General features: G+C 38.4%; 3 protein-coding genes and 1 non-coding gene across 7 annotated transcripts; 2 read left to right on the forward strand and 2 right to left on the reverse strand.

The window, feature by feature from the left end:
- Positions 1–2,837: 2,837 nt before the first annotated feature.
- LOC135646193 (GDP-mannose transporter GONST3-like) lies at positions 2,838–7,150 on the forward strand. The gene is made up of 3 exons (XM_065165465.1): positions 2,838–2,994; positions 4,352–4,423; positions 5,808–7,150. Exon 3 carries the CDS (start codon positions 5,808–5,810, stop codon positions 6,939–6,941), a length of 1,134 nt encoding a protein of 377 aa, XP_065021537.1. The 5' UTR covers positions 2,838–2,994; positions 4,352–4,423; the 3' UTR covers positions 6,942–7,150.
- A 542-nt stretch (positions 7,151–7,692) lies between these two features.
- Positions 7,693–12,197, reverse strand: LOC135581032 (phosphoserine phosphatase, chloroplastic-like). Of its 4 annotated transcripts, none has more exons than XM_065163391.1 (8): positions 12,110–12,197; positions 11,647–11,877; positions 11,417–11,549; positions 11,201–11,308; positions 10,268–10,361; positions 9,257–9,406; positions 9,118–9,171; positions 7,693–7,925 (listed from the first exon to the last, which is right to left on the reverse strand). In XM_065163391.1, the coding sequence occupies exons 1-8, from the start codon at positions 12,117–12,119 to the stop codon at positions 7,803–7,805; spliced, it is 903 nt and encodes a 300-aa protein (XP_065019463.1). In that variant the 5' UTR covers positions 12,120–12,197; the 3' UTR covers positions 7,693–7,802. The 4 variants fall into 4 exon arrangements, with proteins under 4 accessions (XP_065019463.1, XP_065019465.1, XP_065019464.1 ...); XM_065163393.1 differs by having other exon boundaries at positions 12,106–12,165; XM_065163392.1 differs by having other exon boundaries at positions 12,091–12,165.
- A 67-nt stretch (positions 12,198–12,264) lies between these two features.
- Positions 12,265–12,338, forward strand: TRNAN-GUU (transfer RNA asparagine (anticodon GUU)). The gene has a single exon. It is a non-coding gene; the product is annotated as a tRNA-Asn (tRNA).
- A 3,866-nt stretch (positions 12,339–16,204) lies between these two features.
- Positions 16,205–18,129, reverse strand: LOC103996051 (PLASMODESMATA CALLOSE-BINDING PROTEIN 3-like). The gene is made up of 4 exons (XM_009416851.3): positions 18,010–18,129; positions 17,396–17,635; positions 17,272–17,305; positions 16,205–16,752 (listed from the first exon to the last, which is right to left on the reverse strand). Exons 1-4 carry the CDS (start codon positions 18,059–18,061, stop codon positions 16,545–16,547), a joined length of 534 nt encoding a protein of 177 aa, XP_009415126.2. The 5' UTR covers positions 18,062–18,129; the 3' UTR covers positions 16,205–16,544.
- Between the last annotated feature and the right edge of the window lie 4,395 nt (positions 18,130–22,524).

A 22,524-nucleotide genomic window follows, 5' to 3' on the forward strand; every position in this document is an offset into this window, starting at 1 on the left:
GGAAGACCCGCTCACCACGTTCGAAGATCACATCTTTCCTCGTCGCCTCCGCTCTCCCTCACCTTTAAACTATGCCAATAATTACTTTTATTTACTTATCTAAAATATCTCTAATATTCTTATTAGATCAAGATATTCTTTTATTTATTGATAATTAGATCAAGATATTAAAATGAAAACAAAATATTTTCTACAAAGATAATGAATACTCGTTCGATATATCTATCAAGAGAACAATCGAGACATTCTAACATTTATAGTGGATGATAATTTTATAATTTTATCAATTATGTGTTATTTTTTATTTTATTAGACAAATTACATATATTGAAATACATTCTCTGCATTATCATCAAAACTTAAAAATAAATAAATATTTTTTATTATTTTAAATTATTTTTAACTAAAAATTAAAAGTTAAAAAACCAAAACCAAATCCAAAACTAGTCTTGTGCCGATTCTAATTCAAAAAAAGTGAATTAGAATTGATAAGACATATTTTGGGCCAAAACACGTCACAGTCGATGTCACACGTCGAGTCAGAATCCATACCAAGGCGTCGCTCGGCACGTCTCATCCCGGGAATCCCGGGACAGCACCGCCCCCAAGACATGCAAAGTCAGAATCCGTACCAAGGTACTGTTCGGCATGTTTACCACGCCAACCCACGTACGATCGACCCTCGTACAGTAGAATAAAGACCTATGGCCGGCATCCGGCCCAGAGGAGGCATAAACAATTTCAACCCACAACTGACTTGCTCGTCGGAGGGGCCAAAGACGGGAATCACCCAACGAAGGTCATTTTTGCAGGAAAGCGACCACTCACGACCCATGAGTGTCCCAACCTCAGAAGTCGTTGACCGACGTCCCCATGGCGAGCCATCAATCGGCACTCAAACCGAGAGACGTTGATCAAGACCCTGTCGCAAGGGCCCAGTCGACCTCGACATCCACCTCAATCGACAGAAGACTCCCGACATTGACCGTGGATCAGATCGTCCTGACTCATCAGTGAGGACACATATGTTCACTAATAAGAATCATCGGTTTGAGAACAGAGTCTAAGGAATTAATATAAATTATCGGGATCGGATCGGATTGCAATTTGCGCGAGTTATTGATATCATTGATTCAGTAATTTAATTTATTTAAACAATCGATTCAGTTCAATTTAAGTATACTAATTCTAATTTTTAATTTAGATTTTAATTCAATCTCAACTAGTCTATGGTACATGCAATCCTATAGACAGAGCTTACTACCTTGTATTACACGATTTTTTCCGCAGCTTTCCCTTTTTATTTCATCTCAAAAATTGAATTTTGGGCATGTCTGAGGTGCTCAAGTCACTTTTCTTCAATCATTTTTATGCTTCAAATCTTTCAGGACTTTTCTTTATGCATTGTATATGATGAGGCTCGTAATTTTTCTACACGGAGACAAATATTGAATAATAGTAAGATTATCCTCTTAAGTGATCGAACTATGTAAATCAATACTGCTTAGACCACACATCAACGAGAGACTCATGCACTACGTACGCCATCTTTGGTTTCGACAAGAACATTAATGCAACAAATTATGCTATGTTCATTGGTTCTTCAAATATGTTCAAATAAATCCATTACGACAGAGGCACAAGGCTAAACATATCTAAAATATGCGTCAAGAAAATCTATCTTGCACTAAGATAAATCCATACGGTGAAGGTGCAAAATTAAATGTGCCTAAAACACGTAAGTTAAAAAAATCTGACTCACATCAAGATAAAATCCATAACGATGGAGGCACAAGACCATATATGTCCAAAACGCGAGTCAAGAAAACCCGACCCATCCCCAAGATGAATTCTCTATGTGGAAGGCGCAAGGCTAAATGCACATAAGATGCGCATGTCAGGAACACCTGACTTACGCCATAATAAATATGCTACGACAGATTCGTAAGGCCAAATACATCCAAAATACATGAGTCGATAAAATTCGGCTCATACTAAAATAAATCTGATATTGTAACTGATGATCGTACGAAACCAGATCACCAATTACATATACTCGTTAACCTAGAATCGACGCTGCAACGAAATCATGTTGACATTCACATAATACGATAAAAAAATTATATTAACAAATATAAATTAAATATTTTTATAACAACTTCAGTTTCTAAAATTGTTAATAATCTAATTCAAAATTTTATGATGATAAAAAAATTATAAACAGACACAGCACTACTACACTTCACTGCAGCACCAGCTGGCGACCCACTTCGGCATTACTAATCATTGGCGAGCCATGTCGGATCTGCGGATCCGTTTCTCGCTTCGTGACTCCCATGTCTCGATCTCGACCGTCCGTGCTTTGTGATGACAGCCGAATGAACGATGGATGCGGCCGGGTGACATCGACAAGCGGCTGAGATGTGAGGGACGGGAGAACCGGATCCTCCGGAATCGGAGCGGATCCGAACTCATCAGATACCCGCTGACGGGTCGTTTCTCGGATCTGATTCCATGTTCAACTACCCGTTTGGCATGTGGAAAGTCTGATCGCAATCGGACAAAGGATTCAATATTATAATTGGAGGAGATCGACCTAACCCTCTCTTTTCTTTATCGCACGAATACTTCGACCCATTTTACCCTTGTGGGCTCCACATATGGAGCCATCATATCAGCCAATGATTAAAGCCTAAGTTCAAGTCAGTTAAAATTCTCGGTGTACTAAGATGCTGATTCAGGGAGTGAAGTGGGGCCCGCGGCGGTCGACGGTCGTGATGGGGAAATTTGAAGATTCCAGATCCAACGTGCGATCGGAGGGGATCGCTAGGCTTCGGTTCCCGACTCCAGAGACGAGGAGGAAAAGATCCCCGTCCCTCTCTCCTCTTCCGTCCTCGAGCTAGGATGAGTGAGTGAAGAGGGAGGAGAGGAGGCCTTCGACGAGCACACTACGGGCCCCCGCCGCCGGCTCCGGAGCCGGAGAGCTCCGACGAGGTATCGGCTGTCATCCCACTCTCTTTGTCTCTAAGCGTCTCGTGACCGTGTCTTTTCGATTTGTCTCGTTGTGGTTTTCTCCGCCGGCTGCTCATGCGCTTACTGATCTCGTGCATTCTCTTCTCGGAGTTATCGGGAAATACGGATTTCTTGTGATTCTCGTTAACCTGGTACAAGTTCTTGACAGATTTTCGTTGGTGGGTTTGTTTGAGGTGGTAAATTTTCTCGGAATGCTCTTGGGCCCATTCAATTGATTGCTTTCTCCTTGGGGGACGAATGTTTCCTCCGATCGGATGCGAAAAATCTTGTGCTTTACAGATGCCAATTTCTTGGAATTTTGTCGTTGAATTTGCCTTTTCATCGGTTTATCGATCGGTTTGATTGCAGGATTTGGATCCATGTCACTAGGACGGTTGGTAGGACACACTTTGGGGAAATCTCCGAAATGCTAGTTATTCTACCGACAAACCCCTCTTTACTTTGATTTTTTGTGTTCGTCCTGTTCTTGTTTTTCGATGGTGATTTGGGTGGTGAAAGTTTCCTCTGTTAGCAGATATGCTGTAGTAGTTATGACTTATGCGGCTGATGGCATCTTACTTTAAAGTTCTTTTGTCAATTATGCAAGAAATTTATACTTTTATTCTTTCATGATTGTCTATGCAACGTTAATATACAATCAATGTGAAATGAAACAGGAAATGGTCACAAGAGTTCTCAGGCATCAGAAAAGAAAAATCAAAAGTTACATGTTGCTCATCAACAATCTCTTGTTTTGATGATAGTTACTATGTCCGAGGCTGTTGTGATGTGGTTCACACATCTTCTAGTCATGCAGCTAATAATGCCCTTCTAAACTAATAACATCAGATAACTTTCCAAAATGTTGCTCTTATTTTACTTTCTGCTTTTCTTAGTAAAAGGTTTGTACGTCGACAATGAGGTTTGTACGTTGACGATAACTTTCCAACGTGTCTGTAGGACTTCTAGAATCGTTTTGCTGTATGAAAATCTTGGGATGCTGTAAGTTTAGTTTACTATTTTAAAGCTATTTTGTGGAACAAGAAAACTTGTACTTTGAAGTATGTTTTAATGGTCATGCAAATTTGAATTTCTGAAAGATTTTGGTTGGAGTGTTTGCAATTTGCGTGTAAAAAGGGGAGTGTAGTAAGAGGACCGTGATGCAACTTCACATTTGATCTCAGAATTTCTTTTGCAGTTTTAAGGCTTCTTCCTTTCTACTTCACAATCAAATTCTTTCATCCTGGTTAGCTGATAGTGACAATGACAGTCTCAGGTCTAATCCACGGTGTTGTACATTGGTAAGAAATAACTACTGTTTTTTTTTTGTTGTTGGCAGTTGTATCGTCTTCACGTTGGTTGACTGCTTTGGAGCTAGACCTTAGGAGAGAGAAGGAAAAGTCTTTTGAAGGTATGATTTGTGATGTTGAAATTACTATGTCAAGGTCTACATAAAGGATCTATGCCTCAACACTTGTATCTACTCATTTTTCTAACAAGAAGAAAAACAGCTGCATAAATGGTGTCATGGTTGTCTCACATAAAACTGTGCAGCCTCATCCTCTATTATTTAAGTGTTATGTAAAGTTTGCAGTGAAATAGCCAACTTCGACCAAATTGGAATGTGCCTTTGCATATACAGATTGCTGCAACATATTTGCATATGAAGCTTCCTCCTTTCCTTTTGTCAACATTACTGCTGCTATTGTTATCATGCCCAATAATTCAGGTGTCATGTATATAGCAGTGATGGACATGCATGATTACTATAGATTCATCAGTCAAATGAGATGAATCAATTATGATTGATTACATTGTTATCAGTTTGTGAAGAACTAGGTATCGCTTTGATAGAACATAAGATGAGATAAAATCGTTTAAGATGGTATGAGCATATGCTTAAGAGACCTCCAGATGCAATAGTCAGTGCTACGAGAAGAGGTAAAGTAAGACCTAAAAAGATCTAAAAAGACTTTTAAGTACTCTAAATTTAACTAAATATATGACTTTTTACATATCTCAATGGTGATAAAAAATTCATGTAGCCGTCCCCAAATAGTTGGGACTTATGGTTTTTTTGTTATTGTTGCATGTTGTTATCAGTTATAAAAGCTGCAAAATTTTAGGCAACTGATAACCTGCTTTCTTAATTGATATTATGAAGCATCCGATATTTTCTTTTTCAGTGGTTTTGAAAGTATCATGAGGGATCACAGTTATGCTTATTCCCATATACTCATTGTGATTCAGAGAGAGAGAGGTTTGACTTTTCTTCTCATGGTAAGTGTCTTATTCTATATTGCTGGCCCATATTTACGTAAATACAAAAAAGAAAGAGAAACTTAAAACAAGCCAAAATTGGTTCAGGTGATGCTTGGAAATAAAGTATCTAATTAACTAATGCACTGCCATCAGCAACCATCTGCTCGGATGTGATTTTCTTTTAGCTACTAGTGTTTTAAATTAGGTTTCTATTACTTGGATGTGTTTCAGTTATATCTGTTCATCTCTGCCTGACATTTTTAATCCCTTTGATCACACTGACCAAAAGGTAGAGGAAAGGCTGTTTAAACTTGAAATATATAAATTACTATACATGCCTAATGATATTATAGGAATAGTCGTTACTTGTTCAGGTTGACTGCCAAACCTTTCTTAGACGCACAGCTTTAACTTTATTTGATATAACTTTCATTTGCTTTTATATTTTCGCCATTTTACTATAATTTTAATTATAACAGTTTAATTTGACATTATTTTTCTTCTCACGTGAATATTGGATTCCCTCACTTCAGATGTCTGATGGTACTGGGACTACAAAAGACGATTCTCCTAGCAGCGGGAATGATCTGTCTGCAACAACTGCAAATGGTTTGACCTGGAAGGACACTCTAATAAGTCTCCGGCAGCAAGCATCAGTATATGGTGTAGCTGCTGGTTATTGCATATCTGCATCACTACTGTCCATAATCAACAAGTGGGCAGTCATGAAGTTTCCATACCCTGGTGCATTAACAGCACTACAATACTTTACTAGTGCATTCGGTGTTCTTCTTAGTGGGTGGTTAAAACTTGTGGATCATGACCGTCTGGAACTCGTTACCATGTGGAGGTTCTTGCCAGCTGCGATCATCTTTTACCTGTCCCTTTTTACAAATAGCGAGCTCCTCCTACATGCCAATGTGGACACTTTTATCGTGTTCCGTTCTGCTGTCCCCATTTTTGTAGCTGTTGGAGAGACTGTGTTCCTTAACCAGCCATGGCCTTCCCCAAAGACATGGATTTCTCTAGCAACTATCTTCGGAGGCAGTGTTCTCTATGTTCTCACAGACTACCAGTTCACAGTTACTGCCTACGCTTGGGCTGTGGCTTATCTTGTGAGCATGTCCATCGACTTTGTGTACATCAAGCATGTCGTCATGACCATAGGGCTCAACACATGGGGCCTGGTGCTATACAACAATTTGGAGGCATTGATGCTCTTTCCCTTGGAGCTACTGATAATGGGAGAACTGAAGAAGATGAAGCACGATATATCTGACGAATCCAACTGGTACTCTTTCAGTGTGGTTTTGCCTGTGGCTCTGTCATGCTTGTTTGGCTTGGCAATCTCCTTCTTTGGATTTTCTTGCAGAAGGGCAATCTCTGCGACAGGTTTCACTGTGCTTGGCATCGTGAACAAGCTCCTAACTGTTGTGATTAATTTGGTCGTATGGGATAAGCATTCTACCTTGATTGGTACGATAGGTCTGCTAATATGCATGTTTGGAGGTGTCATGTACCAGCAGTCTACTACCAAGCCCAAGAAAGCAGAAACTGAAACCAAGGCTCAAAGCAGAGATGAGGAGCAGCAGCATTTGCTGGAGATGCAAGCTAGTGCAGTATCTGACTCAACGACACAGCATGTTGTCTCAGTAGATCCGAAATAAGCTTTTCTTCACTGTTCAGTGGAAAATATTCAGAAACCATCTGTATTCAGGTATAAAATATAGTTTCATGAGATACTGCTAGAAGATATAATATATCAATTCGTGCAGCATATTTGTATTTTTGTGATGAGAGAGCTTCAATCAAAGCTCATTGGATGAAGATTTGAATTTCTGTGGAAAACAACAATGATAGCAAGATATTGAAGTCTTATTGGTTCCACTCAAATCTTATGCGGTCACTATATCTTTCATGCACAAGTGCGGTCGGATTTTTTGTGATGAGAGCTTTTATTAATTACATATGTGAAATTTGATTCGGAATATATAATATATGATTTGTAAAGTTAAATATCAAATTCATGTATCAAGTATATTTACCCAAGTTATTCTTAGTCTAATAATATGATATTAATTCCATACTTTAAACGGATTAAATCAAAAACATTATTAGTATCAGCTTATATTATACATTATTTGCAAATATAAAATATAATTTTCAAATATTATCGTGAACAAAGCTCAGCAATGGACAATTTGTTGTTATTGTAGTTGTATATGAACTTAATGCCGATTTGTATTTACATGTGTTTAACAAAGTTTAATCAATCTCGATAAATTGATTAAAATCACAACTTTTAGTAAATATACTTTATATTCATTTTCACAACCTGTGTTCCAAACAAGACATCTCTACTTCCACCATATGCTATCCTCCAAAAGGGTCCTCCTAGTCATATACTACAGTATCATATACTAAAAATCAGCTATTACTGGTTAACATGGAAAGTAGAGGTTTATTTGCAATTCAAAGACAAATTGTTCTTCAAAATATGAGGTGGTGGAGACACAGCAAAGCATATACTACAAGGAGGTTATCAGTTCTTCAAAATCAAAGATAAGCCAGTCAGCTTTTACTGCAACTGCTTCTCTCAACTGAACCCCGGCGTAGCATATAAATAAGTCTGCACCACCTGGTTTCCGAGCCTGCAGAATCGACACGATTACGAGGGGAAAAATAATTTTTAGGGGCATCAAACATTTGGTTTGAGATATAAATGGAGAAAACAATGACTATAACAATTTCAGACCTTTCCAAATCCTCTAAATAATTTTTTTTCCATATCAAGATGCAATCATTCTACTTATGCAGATGAGTACGCTTGTAGTCTTATTGACATGCAAACTCTTCACATCTTACAGACCTGTCTAATTTTAGTCCGTAAAAAAGATAATCACACATTCTTGGTGATGCTGATCTTTCTTTAATTCATCAAAATATCATTATCATATGTGTATGCCGAACATTTTGCCATCTTTTTAACATATATAATCATATTAAACATAAGGCAAGTGCATAAACTGGGAAAACACAAAGTCCAGTACCATGTTCATCTAAAACATATTACGAAAACAGGGATGTTATAGATCACTGCTATAAAAGAAAAACAATATAGTGGATCTCTTCCACACATCATACAGCAAAACTGCTCAGATATACATGTTTGATCACAAAAAAAGCAAAAATCTAAAGATAGGAGATAGATAACTGAGTTCATAACCCATCAACTTAATTTCATTCTTTGAGGTTAAGTGCCTTCCACATAGTAAATGTAGTTCTAACCTTGAAACAATCATATACTCAAGATCATATTTGTGTCATTTTATATTTAAGTGTCTTGCAGATTTATTCTTCTTAATCCTAGCAAGACCCAGAAACAATTTGAATTTCCTGGCAAGCATAACAAATTATTATCAAAGAATCACAATGCCAGTTCCCAGATTACTGATTCGCTTGGGGTAAGGATGTCCACTGAAATAATCTTTTCCTGCTGAGCAACCGAACTCTCAAAACCATCCCCCATTTCACCTAAATCATACTTTCATAGTTTAGTTTCAGCATGTCTTATTTCTGCATGTGGTTCAAAATTCAAATATTTAAACTATCATGATCTCAAGTTAATTGATGGGAATTGAATCTTTGTATGGCATCATTGTTGGTGTCTTAAATTCGACAGCACCAATGTCATTTTAAAAATGTTTGCTTAGCTCCAAGGTCTTAATGTCATATACTCATGAATGCCGAGATCTGGGAAAGCAAGTTATACTTTGAAAAACATCGGCACTGTATAGAAAAATAAGGACCAAATATTTGGGTAAATATGTGGGACTCTGCTACCTCAAGATCTGTTGCACCATCTCCAATCATAACCAGTGCCTTGTAATTATGGACCTGCAAATGCAATACAAGAAAGAATTTCTCAGATTCAGCAACATTTGACATAAAGTTATATCATACTAAAAAATAACTGCTGGACCTTTCTTATCTGTTGTACAGCTGTTGCTTTTCCACCACTTCTAGAAGTAGGCTCTTTGGCATCAAACCCAATGAACTCACCGGAACTCCCAAAAAGTAACTGATTTGCAAAGATGTTTTCAAGAGGGATACCAAGCTGCAATGCTACAGGCTTCACAAAAAGTGGTTGCAGTATTCAGTAATATGGCCTTACAAATAAAGGAAACTCTGAATTTCACAATTTAATTTATATATCATCAAGCATTCAAACAATATGCAAAAAAATCATCACTGTACACATAATTTATCTTCTTTTCTAAGGGAGACTCTGGAAAATTGAAATAACACATGCTGTCATACTCCCAAGTGGTTCAACTATGACTTCAGCATATCAGCCAGTCTTCACTCTCAAGAAGCATTTTTAAAGTATTATTTTTCTAGTAAGACCCACAACTACATCATCATATTCTGACGCTGTAAAACCAAGATCATAAGGGACTACAAGAAATAGCAAAAGTATGCCAACAGATATAAGAGACCATGAATAAACTTGCAGAAAACAAAGAGTACTGATTATAAATTAAAATGTGCACTTAGTGCTGAACTTCAAAAAAGAACACTGTGATCAATAAGTCTGCATTTAGAGAGATGAGAGTTGTGCTAAAAGATTTCAATTAGTGCAAGGCAAAGGTCTGGAAGCTCATCAGTCAAATTCCACGATGAGTCAGAGACTTGGTTATAGTTGACTCTGGACCAGGTTAGGAAAACAAAGCTAAATCGACATTGCATGACAACATCCAACCCTTTCACATAGCAAACAAAAATGCTCCAATATAGAACCGATAAACTGGTGCCTTCAGCCCAAAACCTGGCATATAATCAATTTGGATCAGATTTAACCCAACGTCTTGCTCGCCTGACTGAAGTGTATCTCCAAATGTAACTATTCCCAAAATGTGGTGACAGTAACTGACAAAATTAGTCATACTGTCACAGAACAACCCTTGTATGGATAAACAGTTGAGTAGCTTACATTTATCATTTGACGGAAGCCTCCAGATATAAGGTACACATCAATGTTTTTAGCCATCAGCTTCTTGATCAACCCAGCAATGCCAGGAGAAATCCTACACATTCAGTGACATGACTGGAAAAAGATTAGGAAACTATTTCTAATAATGCTAATAAATGCAGGTGACATGAAACGTGTGTTGACTTAAGATAAAGCAGACCCATCAACATAATGTGACTTTTGCATGTTGTAACTTCCAGTAGCAGAAAAGATACATGTAGCCAACTCCAAGTACTTGGGACACTACAGCTTCTTGTTGTTGATTTCCATCATTTCCAATCAACAGAGCAGGATGCAATCAAAACAACAGTTAAAGAAGCACAAGATGAAAATGCATATAAAATGCTCTAAAAAATCAATTTGATGTTGGAATGGAGCAAGCTTATGCAAAAGAAAACTTAGCTTCTGCCAAGTTAAAGAAAAGAACCAACGCATGCATGACAACAAACTCTACTCAGTTTGCACAACCCAGAATCATTGTTCTCTGGCATGGCACAAAATTGTGTTCACCAAAAGTAAAAAAAAGTGTGAGGCATTTCTTGTGCCACCATATGGCATTCCTTACTCTATATGATGGACAATTCTAGAAATGAAATGCTTATACCATGGCCCCGTGAAAATGGCATAAGCTTGTACATTCTCTTACACAAGTATCCAAGAATCTGAAAACCTAAAGAATAATCTGAGCATGTGATGACTACACAAATGAGCACGTATAATTTATCCATCAACTAAACTTTGTGCAAATAAAAAGGCTACAAACAGAAACCATAAAAAGATAGAACAACAGGTCTATTAGCTTGATGTTGCTCTCCATTGACAATTTTCGTTGAACATCAGTGACACCAAAAAGAAAACAAAAAACAAAATGGAAAAGGAAAGAACCAGCATTACCTAGGAGGCGTCTTATCCAGAAAATCTTGGACTTGTGAGAGCGAAGGGTTAAACAGAGAAAGTCTAGCAGCTAGAGCTTCCTCAAAAGGTATTGATCCACTCATTGCCCTGAAGTATCAGGAGTACGAGGGAAATAAAGCAACTTCCATCCTGGTGCACTTGAACACATCATAGATACAAATAGAGAAAGAAGAGAAGAACACACTAGGAAATTACTTTGTTGTCCATTCCGCAACAGCCTTGCCAGCACCGCAAAAATCAGCAAGTTCATCGATACCCTCATCCAGACAAACGGTGCTATCCACATCAAAACACACAGCACCAGCACTGCGCCAAATATTCAGCACCTCTGAAAGGTGTTTGAAAAAATGTTTGTCAGGTAAAAGAGCATTGCAAAAACTGGCACATCCTCAAATATCTAAAAGGTTCTCAGTAGTAAGTACGACCTTCAGTAGGAACAGTGTTCCTAAATTGGCCAGCAGAAATGGTCTTCGAAGGCTGCAACGAGGCGGCCACAAGGGAAAGAGATTTTGAAGGTCTCAAAGCAATTGCAGGATGCTTATAGGGTATTTCTAGCGCTCGCGAAGCCATAGGTCGGGGAAGACGAGACCGGCGGAGATTGTGGGATGAGTAAATCGGATTGGCACGCGCGCTGACCAACCCAGCCATCGAATTACCTGTGGACAACAAACAATCAGAGTTCTCGGCGAAAGTTCATCAAGATGCTGAGGAATGAAGAAGGATTACGGGATAACCCAACCAAATCAATAGGATCTTTGGATCAAACACTTTTCGGGCACAAGAGAAGATCTAGAAATCAACGCATGCACCAACGATATAAACAGAACAAAAATGCCATGAAAATAAATGGATGGGCAAGGTCACATCACCACCAAAAATTTCACCTACTCGATGGCATCTTTTCTTCGATCCGCTGAGATCTATCGATTTGTAGGTGCGCGAACGAAGCCACCTCAAAAGTGCGCCTTTTATGTAGAGGGGGAGTGAACGTTCGACAATTAAAATTATTTAAATAGGACTAAAATACATATTATATCAACCAAGCTGGAATAGCTCAGTTGGCTAGAGCGTGTGGCTGTTAACCACAAGGTCGGAGGTTCAAGCCCTCCTTCTAGCGAAGTATTATTTTTTTATATTTTATTTAATGATTTTATATTTATTAACATACTTAATTTAATAACTTTATATTTCATTAATATATTAAATTTAATTTTTATTGTATATTTTAAGCCTAAAACTTTCTGCAATTATTTTGTTTCTTTATAATGATATTTGTAAGAAAACATAATTTTTATTGTATACTTTGAGCCTAAAACTTTATGACTATTATTTTTTTAGGTTTCTATTTTGAAGTGTATTTAAAACAAAATAAAACTTTAGCTTTACAGATTCCACTTTTGGTTCAAAAAACTTTCTGCAATTATTATTTTTCATTATAATCATATTTGGAAGAAAACATCTTGCTTATTTTTATACAAGTTATTCAAATAAATTTTTTCATTTATAATATTATTAGGAACAGATTCATAATTATATATATAGTGTTTTATAAATCTTTATATGGATTTCTATGAAGCTCCTCCTAATGAATATTGTTTTTATCTATTTTATAAAAAAAGTATTTTTATATATAATACTCCTTGTTATGGCAGAGTAATAGCTCAAATCCAATAATAGCTCGAATCCAATAGTGGATTGAAGTACTTGTTACATATAAATGCACTTGTTATTTTTTATAGTGAGTTTGAATGATAATTTGTGTTAAATGGGGAGTTAATCAAATTATTTGATAGTTGAAGAATTTAATGAATTATTAAATGTCACTATCGCCACATGTATCCTTTGTGTAAGTGAAATGACATATTGGGATGGGTGGATAACGAAGGCGGGATCAAGTCAATGCTACTATCGATACATCATTTGATCAATGTATCTGATCGATAGGACATGAGGTGGTGTTAGATTATCCAAACACTTTCTAAATGATGGCTTTCTTCGATAATGTTGTGTTGCTAATGTCGTTATTTGTGTTAGTTCTCATTGTTTGGTGGTTCACAATACGAAACTTTCTAAATTACTAAATGCACTTTATAATTATAATTTTATGCAGAATGCTTTAGTGGAGGAGAGAAAATATCGACACTTTCAGAAACATTAAACTGACACAAAATAGATATGAGTAAACAAAAATCATAATTTTTTGGACCTTCGAGGTAGAAACTCGTCACGATGCAAGGTACGAGATAAAATATATCAAAGATATATGAGTTGATAAAACCTAACTCACTTAAGAAGAAACTTACCACATAGGATGATACAAGGTAAAATATGTTAGAGATATATGAATTGGTAAAACAGAACCTGCGTTAGAAAAAACTCATCATGATGAAGGTACAAGGCTAAATGTCTCGAGTCAAAAAAGTCCGACCCACACAGGAAGAAGCTTACTATGATAGAAGGCATAATGTAAAATATGTTCGAGACGTATGAGTCAGGAAAACCTAACTTGCATAAGAAGAAACCCATTATGATAAGAGATACAAAAAAAAATGTACCAAAGATGCGTGATAGTAAAACTCGAACCATATAAGAAAAAAATCATCATGGCGAGAGGTATAAGGCAAAATATGCTTGAGACTTATAAATTAGCAAAACCCAACGTACATATAAGAAAACCTATCATAATAGAAGGCACAAGACAAAACATGCTTGAAACGCATGAATTGAAAAAATCCATCCCACCTGAAAAAAGCCCTTAAAGGCAAAGGTCAAACCAAGTCGGGAAAGCCCAACCCTCCTAAAGTGAGGCTTGCCCAAGACATGGAGGTTGGAAAAACTAAATTCCCTTAATGCTAGCCCGAAGTAGAGGGGTCGGGCACACGAGGCGGGTGGGTCTGACACCAACCTCCTCCGCTTACTAAGATGGGTGGTCAACTGTCGATCTCCCCCTATGCTCATAGTTGAGAGGTCGATGCTAACCCCCTTTTTGCATGAGGTGGGTAGGCTAGGTATTGACCTTCTACTTTACTCAAGGCTAAGACATCGACACCGACCATGGTGGAGTAGTGAGGTGTCGACTATAGAGAAGCGATCGGATGCCAACCCCCCTTTCCACCTAAGGTGGGTGGATCATGCATTGACCTCTCTACCAACTTAGATGAGTGGGTTGGGTACTGACCCCCTCTTTCCCTAAGGTGAGTAGGTCGAGTATCGACCTCCCCCTTTACTCAAAGTTAAGAGGTTGACACTGACCACGGTGGAGGGGTTGGGTGTTGACCCCCTCTTTGCTTGAGGTATATAAGTCGAAAGTTGACCTTCCCCTTTGCTTGAGGTTGAGAGGTCAGTGTTTGACCCACCCACCTTGGGTGGAAAGGGGGGTCGGCGCTCGACCCCTCCTCTATGCTCGGCATAATGGAGTGGTCAAGTGCTGACCTCCTTCATCGACCCCTCCCTTGTTGCTCGAGGTAGGTGGGTCAAGTGTCCACCTCCTTCATCGACCCCTCCCTTGTTGCTCGAGGTAGGTGGGTCAAGTGTCCACCTCCTCTGCCAATTGAAATGGGTGGGTAAATCGCCGACCCCCTCAGCACTTAAGGCATGTTGGTCAAGCACTAACCTTTCCCTTTGCTCAAGATTGAGAGGTTGACACTAACCATGGTGGAGGGATCAGGCATTGACCCCCTCTTTGCCCGAGGCAGGTAGGTCAGACATCGACCTTCCCCTTTGCTAAAGGCTGAGAGGTCAGCACTAATCACAGTAGAGTGGTTAAGCATCGAATCCCCTTTCTACCCAAGGTGGGTAGCTTAGGCGATGACCTTGTCTGCCAACCAAGATAAGTGGGTCGGGTGCAACCCCCTCTTTACCTAAGGTGGATAGGTCGGGCATCGACCTCCCCCTTTGCTTAAGGCTGAGAGGTTAGTGCCGACCACAGTAGAGGGGTCAAGGATCAATTGCCTCTCCACTCAAGATGGGTAGGTCAAGCATTGACCTCCCCTCTTACTCTAGGCTGAGAGGTCGACACTGACCATAGTAAAGAGGTAAGATGCTAATCCCCCTTTATGCACGAAATAGGTGACTCAGGCACCAACCTCATTTGTCAATCAAGGTAGAACGGTTATGTATAGACCCTCATTCCACCCTAGGTAGGTGGGTCAAGTGTCAATTGTTTCACTACTCAAGGCAAGGAGGACGAGTTCCCAATTTATTTTTTAGTGTGCCTAAGATACATTAGTGAGAAACTTTTGCTCCCTCTTAATGAAGTGGTTAAAAGAGTATAAGACTAACATGTCAGATATGTCACATGTCATGCTTCAAGACCCTCGCCAAAGAGCCCCTAAAGCACACCTTCGGGGGGGGGGGGGGGGGGGGGGGGTTAAGTGATAGGAAAAATATTATTGACTTACCATCAAATATATGTCCTCTATGTGACATAAGGAGACGATTATTAAAGATAATTAAAAAATAATCTCTCCAAAAATATTCCACAAACTATATCGTTCCTTCACTATCAAATATAAAAGCTCACTTGTAACTTAATCAATAGATGACTTTTTGACCATCGGTGACTGAACTCATGTATCTCGAGTTACTAATTTGGACATCAAGAGACTAGCTCGAGAAACTTCTCCCAACCTTGATCTTCATATTTTAGACATGACTGAACTCATATCTAACATATTTTCACCTTAAAGATATGTTAGACAAAACTATGCACACGGGTCTAAATTATATCAAGCTGAAACAAATGTCAATTACATCTTCCTATAATATTACTCTTCAAAGTTGTCTCCAAAGTTGTCTCTGTGACAAAATATCCAAATGTTCTATAACGTCGGGTGTATCAATCAGATGGTGGTAAAGATTGTTCATAAGTATCACTTTGTTTCATCCTCTTTGTTGCATTACTCTTCTCTTACTGGATGAGTCCCTCTATTACAATGTTAATATGAGTCAATCTTGACGATATATATCAACACAGGAAAGGAATGGCAGCTAAACATGTCCATTAACATCAACACTAACAGCACACTAAACTAACAGGGGAGATCACTCAGAGCCTCTTTCAATCAATAAAGCACTGCCTCCCTAAATCTAACAAGTAGAAGAAAGAAAGCAATGGTTCATGAAGAAGAAGGCATCATTAAACCTACTACCCAAAAGGAACCAAAGACTTCCTATGTTGCCATTAGACAAACAGTCTCTAGTGGGGTAATGCCTCTCTGCATGAATACACCACCAAGTCACATGCTGCTTGCAGTCTCTCATCCACTCATCAGAACACTCACCACAGTAAAAAGCACTGATTCCCAGTAGAAAATACTTCAAGTCAAATCTTCAACAACACCAAGGAGGAGAGGAGAATAGTGAGGAAGAGAGCTGCAATCCCTTGGATTGGAATCAAGCACCCATCACTGCCATCAAAGCTATTTGTTCCTGTGGGGCCTAGTCCTCCCAGGACTCCTCCAGTCCCTGTGGTTCCAGTGGTGGTGGTCGAGCTTGGAGTGGTGGTTGTGCTTGTTGAAGACGCTGCAGCACTGGTGCAGAGACACAGTGATAAAGATCAGGCTTTAGATGCAAAATCAACAGTCTTACATATCCATGCACTTTTACAAGCGCATCATAATCCTCATAACAGTAAAAAATTCCAGGAAAAAGAAAGTGAAATGCCATGTAGTTCTGCAGAATGAATAAACCCAAGAAGATGGAAGACAAGGCCACTTGGCAGATCAAGGTGAGAAGAGTAATATAGAAAAGGTAACAAAGTTGTCCTGTCAACATTTGGATGGATGAAGTAAATATACCTTGTTTGGAATCAAAGAGGCCACAGAACATAAAACACTGCTCTCTCACTTTTAGGCCATGAAGTAAATAAACCTTGCTTTAAAAGTCGAGGCCTTCTTATACTCAAAAGAAAAGAAAAGTTGAACTACTCTGGCTTGCTCAAGATATCACAAGAAAAGATGGATCATCCGAGGCCATGCCTTTTTCAAAGAATATACAGTTTTTTATTCTTGATCCCAGAATGTAGTATCATAACATAAACAAAATGTTACCTGGTACTTGCAGGATAGGTGCAACCATTTCCTCCTGTAAAAGACCAAAGAAAACATCAGCTGATTCTCCTACTGACCTGTCCATGACCCAGAACATAAGAAGCATTTGGAGAGGAGTGATTACCTGGGTCAGTTGAGGTGAGCATCGCAGTGCCAGCAAAGTTACAGGCGTCTTGTGTCTGCCCCTTCCCCTGGTAGTAGCTATTGGCAGCATAGGAACAATGGGCAAGCACTGTGTTGGGGTTGTAGCACGCCCCATTTTGTAGAATCGGAGTGCAGTCAGCCCCAGCTCCACACGCGTAGTCCAGTGTCTTTTGCAGAGCTGTGGTGCTCATATCAGATCTACAGACACACCAAGCGGCATCTTCCGACAAAAAGATGGACCAGGAAACGAAAAGAGAAGAAAAGAAAACATCAGATCATTCTTCTACACTTTTGGATGGTATAATGAGCAGAAAAGATTTAAAACATTAACACAGCAAACAGAAGAAAACCAAGCGTTCATTCCCTGTAGTTTTCGGTCATTAGCAAAACATCAGTCTCTTTGCATTCAAACGTCAATATAATGAAATCTAAGATATCAGAAAAATAGAAGGTGCGCATGTAGTACAGATGTGAACCAAAGCAACGAGTTAGGAGAACCAGCAGCAAGTCATGGCCATTGGAGATGCAAACTCTTACCTTGTACTTCTCATAAATCATGTAAAGGAAGGAAGAAGAAGCTGGCATGGAGCTTACCTGAAACACCAGACATGGCCAGAATTAACAGCAGGAATATGGAAACAGCCATGTTTGGAGACTTGTTTGTAGACTGGGGTGGGAGGAGAAGCAATGAGCAGAAGAAGCGTTAGAGAGAGAGAGAGACTTCTCAGGGCAATTATTTTGCAGCGGAGGTACTATTTCCACGAATAAAACTTACTAGCAAATCTTACGTGACGAGGTGGCAGGCGAAGAGTCACAAAGAATCACTCCGGGTCCCTCGTTTTGGGGCATATTCGTTACCAATCAAAAAGAAGGTACAACGAAGGTACAGACTGATGGAGCTGCAATGTGCGTGTCAGGAAGGCGAGACAGCCGGTGTCTTTTCCTGCTGCGTTTATTTCTTGGGCTAAGCGATCCTCCCCATTATTGTTGTACGGATCACAGACCGTCGGATCCGACGGTGTATCAACGAACGGCCTAGATGCTGCGACCGCGGTATTCCGGCGTAATGGTACGCTTGGACAGGATCCGAACTCGAGATTCTTTCCTCATACGATCCTATGATGCGCTCGCTCATGCTTTGTTCTGTGGGGAAGGTGAACTGGATCTTCTGCAAACCATGTGGCATGGTGCCCACGGGCAATGTCCTTTTCTCCAATGACGTGTTGCCACAAAAAGCTTGGTGGTACGGGTTGGGCATCGGCATTTGGAATTTGGTGCTGGTCCAAATGTGAATGATGAGCTTTCTCTTTTTTACGTCGTGCAATTATTTGGGTGATGCTTATATGCTTTCGACTCTGTAGATTCCGCATTTTTATTTTATTTTATTTTATTTTTTTTGGGAGAATTTTGCTTGTTACTTCTATTACTTCAATCCTTTAAATGAAGTTTGATATGACATATTTTTGGTAAAACTCACGTAGCAACGATCGATCGCCATCTTAGCCATCTTATGGTCGACAGGACGTACACATGTCGACGAAGCACCTCAGGATTAAAAGTAGCGAGAATCCTACTTGTGCTCGAATTGAATTAGGCAGCGTTGCTTGATGCGAAACCATACAGGTCGACCTCTCGGAGTGTCTACGGTCATTAACAAATCTCGTACGATCAATTCACCGACAAACAAATATAAAAACCAATTCCCTACCCATTGACAAAGGCAGGTGAGAGCATACTAAAAATACTTATAAACTATCTTGAGTTGACTTAAGCTTCGAATGTGTTGAGTCGGGAATCCCTTTATTGATGTTGACTCTTTTTTCACATGAAGCGATGAAAGCGAGGGTTAGAGTCCCCCCTTGGGTCCGACTATGAGGCGCTCTTTGGATCCGAAATAGTTCTTCCGCCACCCTCTCAGACTCTCATGTGGATGACCCTGCATCTTTGGAATCGAATCAAGTCGTACTGACTCCTCGACCATGACGTTAAGTTGCACAACAAAATTAAAAAATATTAGAAATATTTTAGAGTATACATGTGAAAAAATATCTAATGAAAAGATAACACATGATGAAACTAATTAGGATCTCAATGTTATAAAATGAACCTTTTGATGAAAATTTTTATTATATATTTTTGGATTTTTAAAAAATATAATTTTTAAACTTTTTCAAGAAGGTTGCCAAAGTTTTTATTTTTTCTTCATTTGTTGTCTCCAATATCTTTAATACCTTAAATGTCCCTTATTATTTTTGCTCCGTGATGATTACCTCCTTCCCTCTCCATAAGGTTTCATCGTTTTTAATCTCACTATTTTGACCTTATCTTTTTCATTTTGATCATTTTATATTTATTGTTTCAGTCTTATTGTGATTATATTTATCTTGCTATTCGATAATGCCACTATCACGACGAAAGGAAAAAGACGAAAGATATTTTAAAAAAATTAAATGATAAATATAAAAAACTAAGGAAAGAAAATATAAAAAAATGATTTTTTTTATAGAGAAAATCGCTTTTATTTTTGTCTCTCGATATTAATTCTTCCACCGTGGAAGAGGACATTCTGTTTTAATGAAACACTTCGATGCTCATGGAGGTGTGGATGGGATAAACAAGTCTGATCTAATATCATATTATATTTTATATTTTCTTATATACTGCTTTTTAACTCAAATAAATTATCGTTTAAGAATTTTCCTCCTTCAGAATCACCCGATCAATGATATTATTATTTGTTTAAGTATTATTATCCCGGACTACGCTCGAAGAAGAAGAGTTGCTTTCACCAAAGAAGGTAGACGGTCTTGCCCGAAGAATCTCGCGGTACATGAAATGGCAGGATTTTGGTGAGTACTGGAAAGAAACGTGGCACATTTCTACAAGAAAAAATCGCCATCACCACTGTCCTATCGGAGAAGACAAGTAGGGCCCACGACTGGGAATGACAGCAGTGGCAGCCAAGTCTTAGTGCTACGAACAGAGTTGCACGAATTGGACCCCATTCCGCCCTGTGGCTTGGTCAATTCTGTGATCCTCCACAAAAGTTATCAGACTTCTTGTATTGTTCTCTTCAAAATGCCTTAAGACTACCACAGCAAAGATAACTTTGATGTAGTGTGCTATTCCATAATGGCAAACATTTTAATGATAATATATATATATATATTATTAATTAATATAAAACTGATAGGACATATTTTGACGGTTTACCCTCGAACCACTATGCACTACCATGACAACATGCATAACAAACTCTACTACCAAAGTACGAACCCGTCCCATGGGAGTCGGGATGACGCCGACCAAGTACCGTGTCGCTCAACTTTGCGGGACGACGCTACACAAGTGCAGCACCATCCTATGGAAGTAGAGAACGTCACTGACCAGGTACCGCGTCGCTCGACTTCGCGGGACGATGCTACCCAAGTACAATGCCATCCCGCGGAAGTCGAGATGGTGCCGACCAAATACCTCACCATTCGGGTGGCGCCACTCAAGTACAGTGCCATCCCGTAAAAGTCGGGACGACACCGACCGAGAATGATGCGGGCCCGTAAAAGTTGGGACGTCACCAGGTATAGCACTACTGTCCGCGAGAGAATAAAAGCCTGTTGGGAGGTCGCAAAGAAGGGAGATTGACTTTTCCACTTAATCATAATTAGATCTTCGAAGAGGTCGAAGTTGGGAGCCCCCTTCCCAACCCTGACTTATGTGCAGTGATTGGCGCTGGAGAAGCAGGCGATCAACCAAAAGGGAGTTCCCGTCCTTCGAAGCTATCGACTGATCCCGACCGAACTAGACGACGATCTCCATTGCCTGAGCACCGATATAGACGATCTTGCGCACCCAAGACCAAACCAAGTTGTGATGACATCCTTTGCCATGGTGTAAAGGAACCTATCAAAAACTATATTAGATTTCGTGAAGAAATTAGATCGTTATTGGAAAAGAAAGTAAGACATCTTCACCACCTAATGTCCAAAATTATAAATGGTTGAATAAGAGATCGTCTGATGTGATGCCAACTAGACATGAGTCATCTAATTGTTTTGCACCAATGAACGTATATTAATTATCAAATTTTAGTTTATGGGAAATTATGCTCCAGTAATCTAAAGTTATGATTATTTTAATTAAAAATATATCACTAAAATTATGACTTTGAAAAATATTTATACACGTCACGTCATTAGATAATGAATGATATTCTTAATCATTTTATAGTTAATATTTTGGTTAATGCTCTTGTTGTAATTCTTGGTGTAATTATTTTTCTATCTAATTTTAATAAATTATAATTATTTATTTATGACTATTCATTATTTATAGATATACATATTTATTTGGAAAAATGGTTACTTCTTTATCAGCATAAGAAATAAATTACATAAGAAATATGGTCCTTAGCCAATACTTTTAAAATTCACATGAAATGGAAATATGCTTTAATTGGAATAATAAAAAATTACATGGGCATAAACTTAAAATTTAAATGGGTTGTAAAGAATTTCGGACACGATCACCAAAAATATTTTTTAATTAAAATGAATCATGACCTTACTTAATAAATAAAAATATTTTTTTAGTCAAAACTGATAGTACATATGTAGATTCAAAACATCATCCAATTATAATTTATACCTTAAACACTCGATTTATTGATGATATACTTGATCTATTTATACATAATTAATACTACATATAAAATCTATTTTGTTATTTTACATTTCATTGTCACCTATTTTTAATTTGATGTTGACAATAAAATCAATAAATACACAAAGAAACTCCAGTTTAACTACATTACGCCACGTTCTCATTTTGATTATTAATGTATATTATTATTATTATTATTATTATTATTATTATTTTTACCGAGGCCATTTATCCATCAATAAATTTCCATTTACACATATAAGTTTGCCTTACCGTAGAATAAAGACACATAAGTTTCCATAATCAAATTTCTACTTTGATTTTTTATTTTTTGTAAAAAAATAAAAAAAATGATGACACATGGAACATGAATAACAAATCGATTCGAACAGGCGTTTGGTTATGTCGGGTCAGATCAAGTCCAATTTGACAGAGTCCAATTGGAGGAAC

Source organism: Musa acuminata, chromosome BXJ3-8, assembly GCF_036884655.1.
Source record: "Musa acuminata AAA Group cultivar baxijiao chromosome BXJ3-8, Cavendish_Baxijiao_AAA, whole genome shotgun sequence".
Taxonomy (NCBI): Eukaryota; Viridiplantae; Streptophyta; class Magnoliopsida; order Zingiberales; family Musaceae; genus Musa; species Musa acuminata.

Excerpts from the sequence above, each read along its gene's own strand:
- LOC135646193 (XM_065165465.1), top strand. The coding sequence starts at position 5,808 with ATGTCTGATGGTACTGGGACTACAAAAGACGATTCTCCTAGCAGCGGG.
- LOC135581032 (XM_065163391.1), bottom strand. Across the intron at positions 11,550-11,646 it reads GAACACTGTTCCTACTGAAG|AGGTGCTGAATATTTGGCGC; the intron begins GTCGTACTTACT and ends AACACCTTTCAG. Across the intron at positions 11,309-11,416 it reads GTTGCGGAATGGACAACAAA|GGCAATGAGTGGATCAATAC; the intron begins GTAATTTCCTAG and ends CTGATACTTCAG.
- LOC103996051 (XM_009416851.3), bottom strand. The coding sequence starts at position 18,061 with ATGGCTGTTTCCATATTCCTGCTGTTAATTCTGGCCATGTCTGGTGTT. Across the intron at positions 17,306-17,395 it reads GCTCACCTCAACTGACCCAG|GAGGAAATGGTTGCACCTAT; the intron begins GTAATCACTCCT and ends GGTCTTTTACAG. Across the intron at positions 16,753-17,271 it reads ACCTATCCTGCAAGTACCAG|TGCTGCAGCGTCTTCAACAA; the intron begins GTAACATTTTGT and ends TCTCTGCACCAG.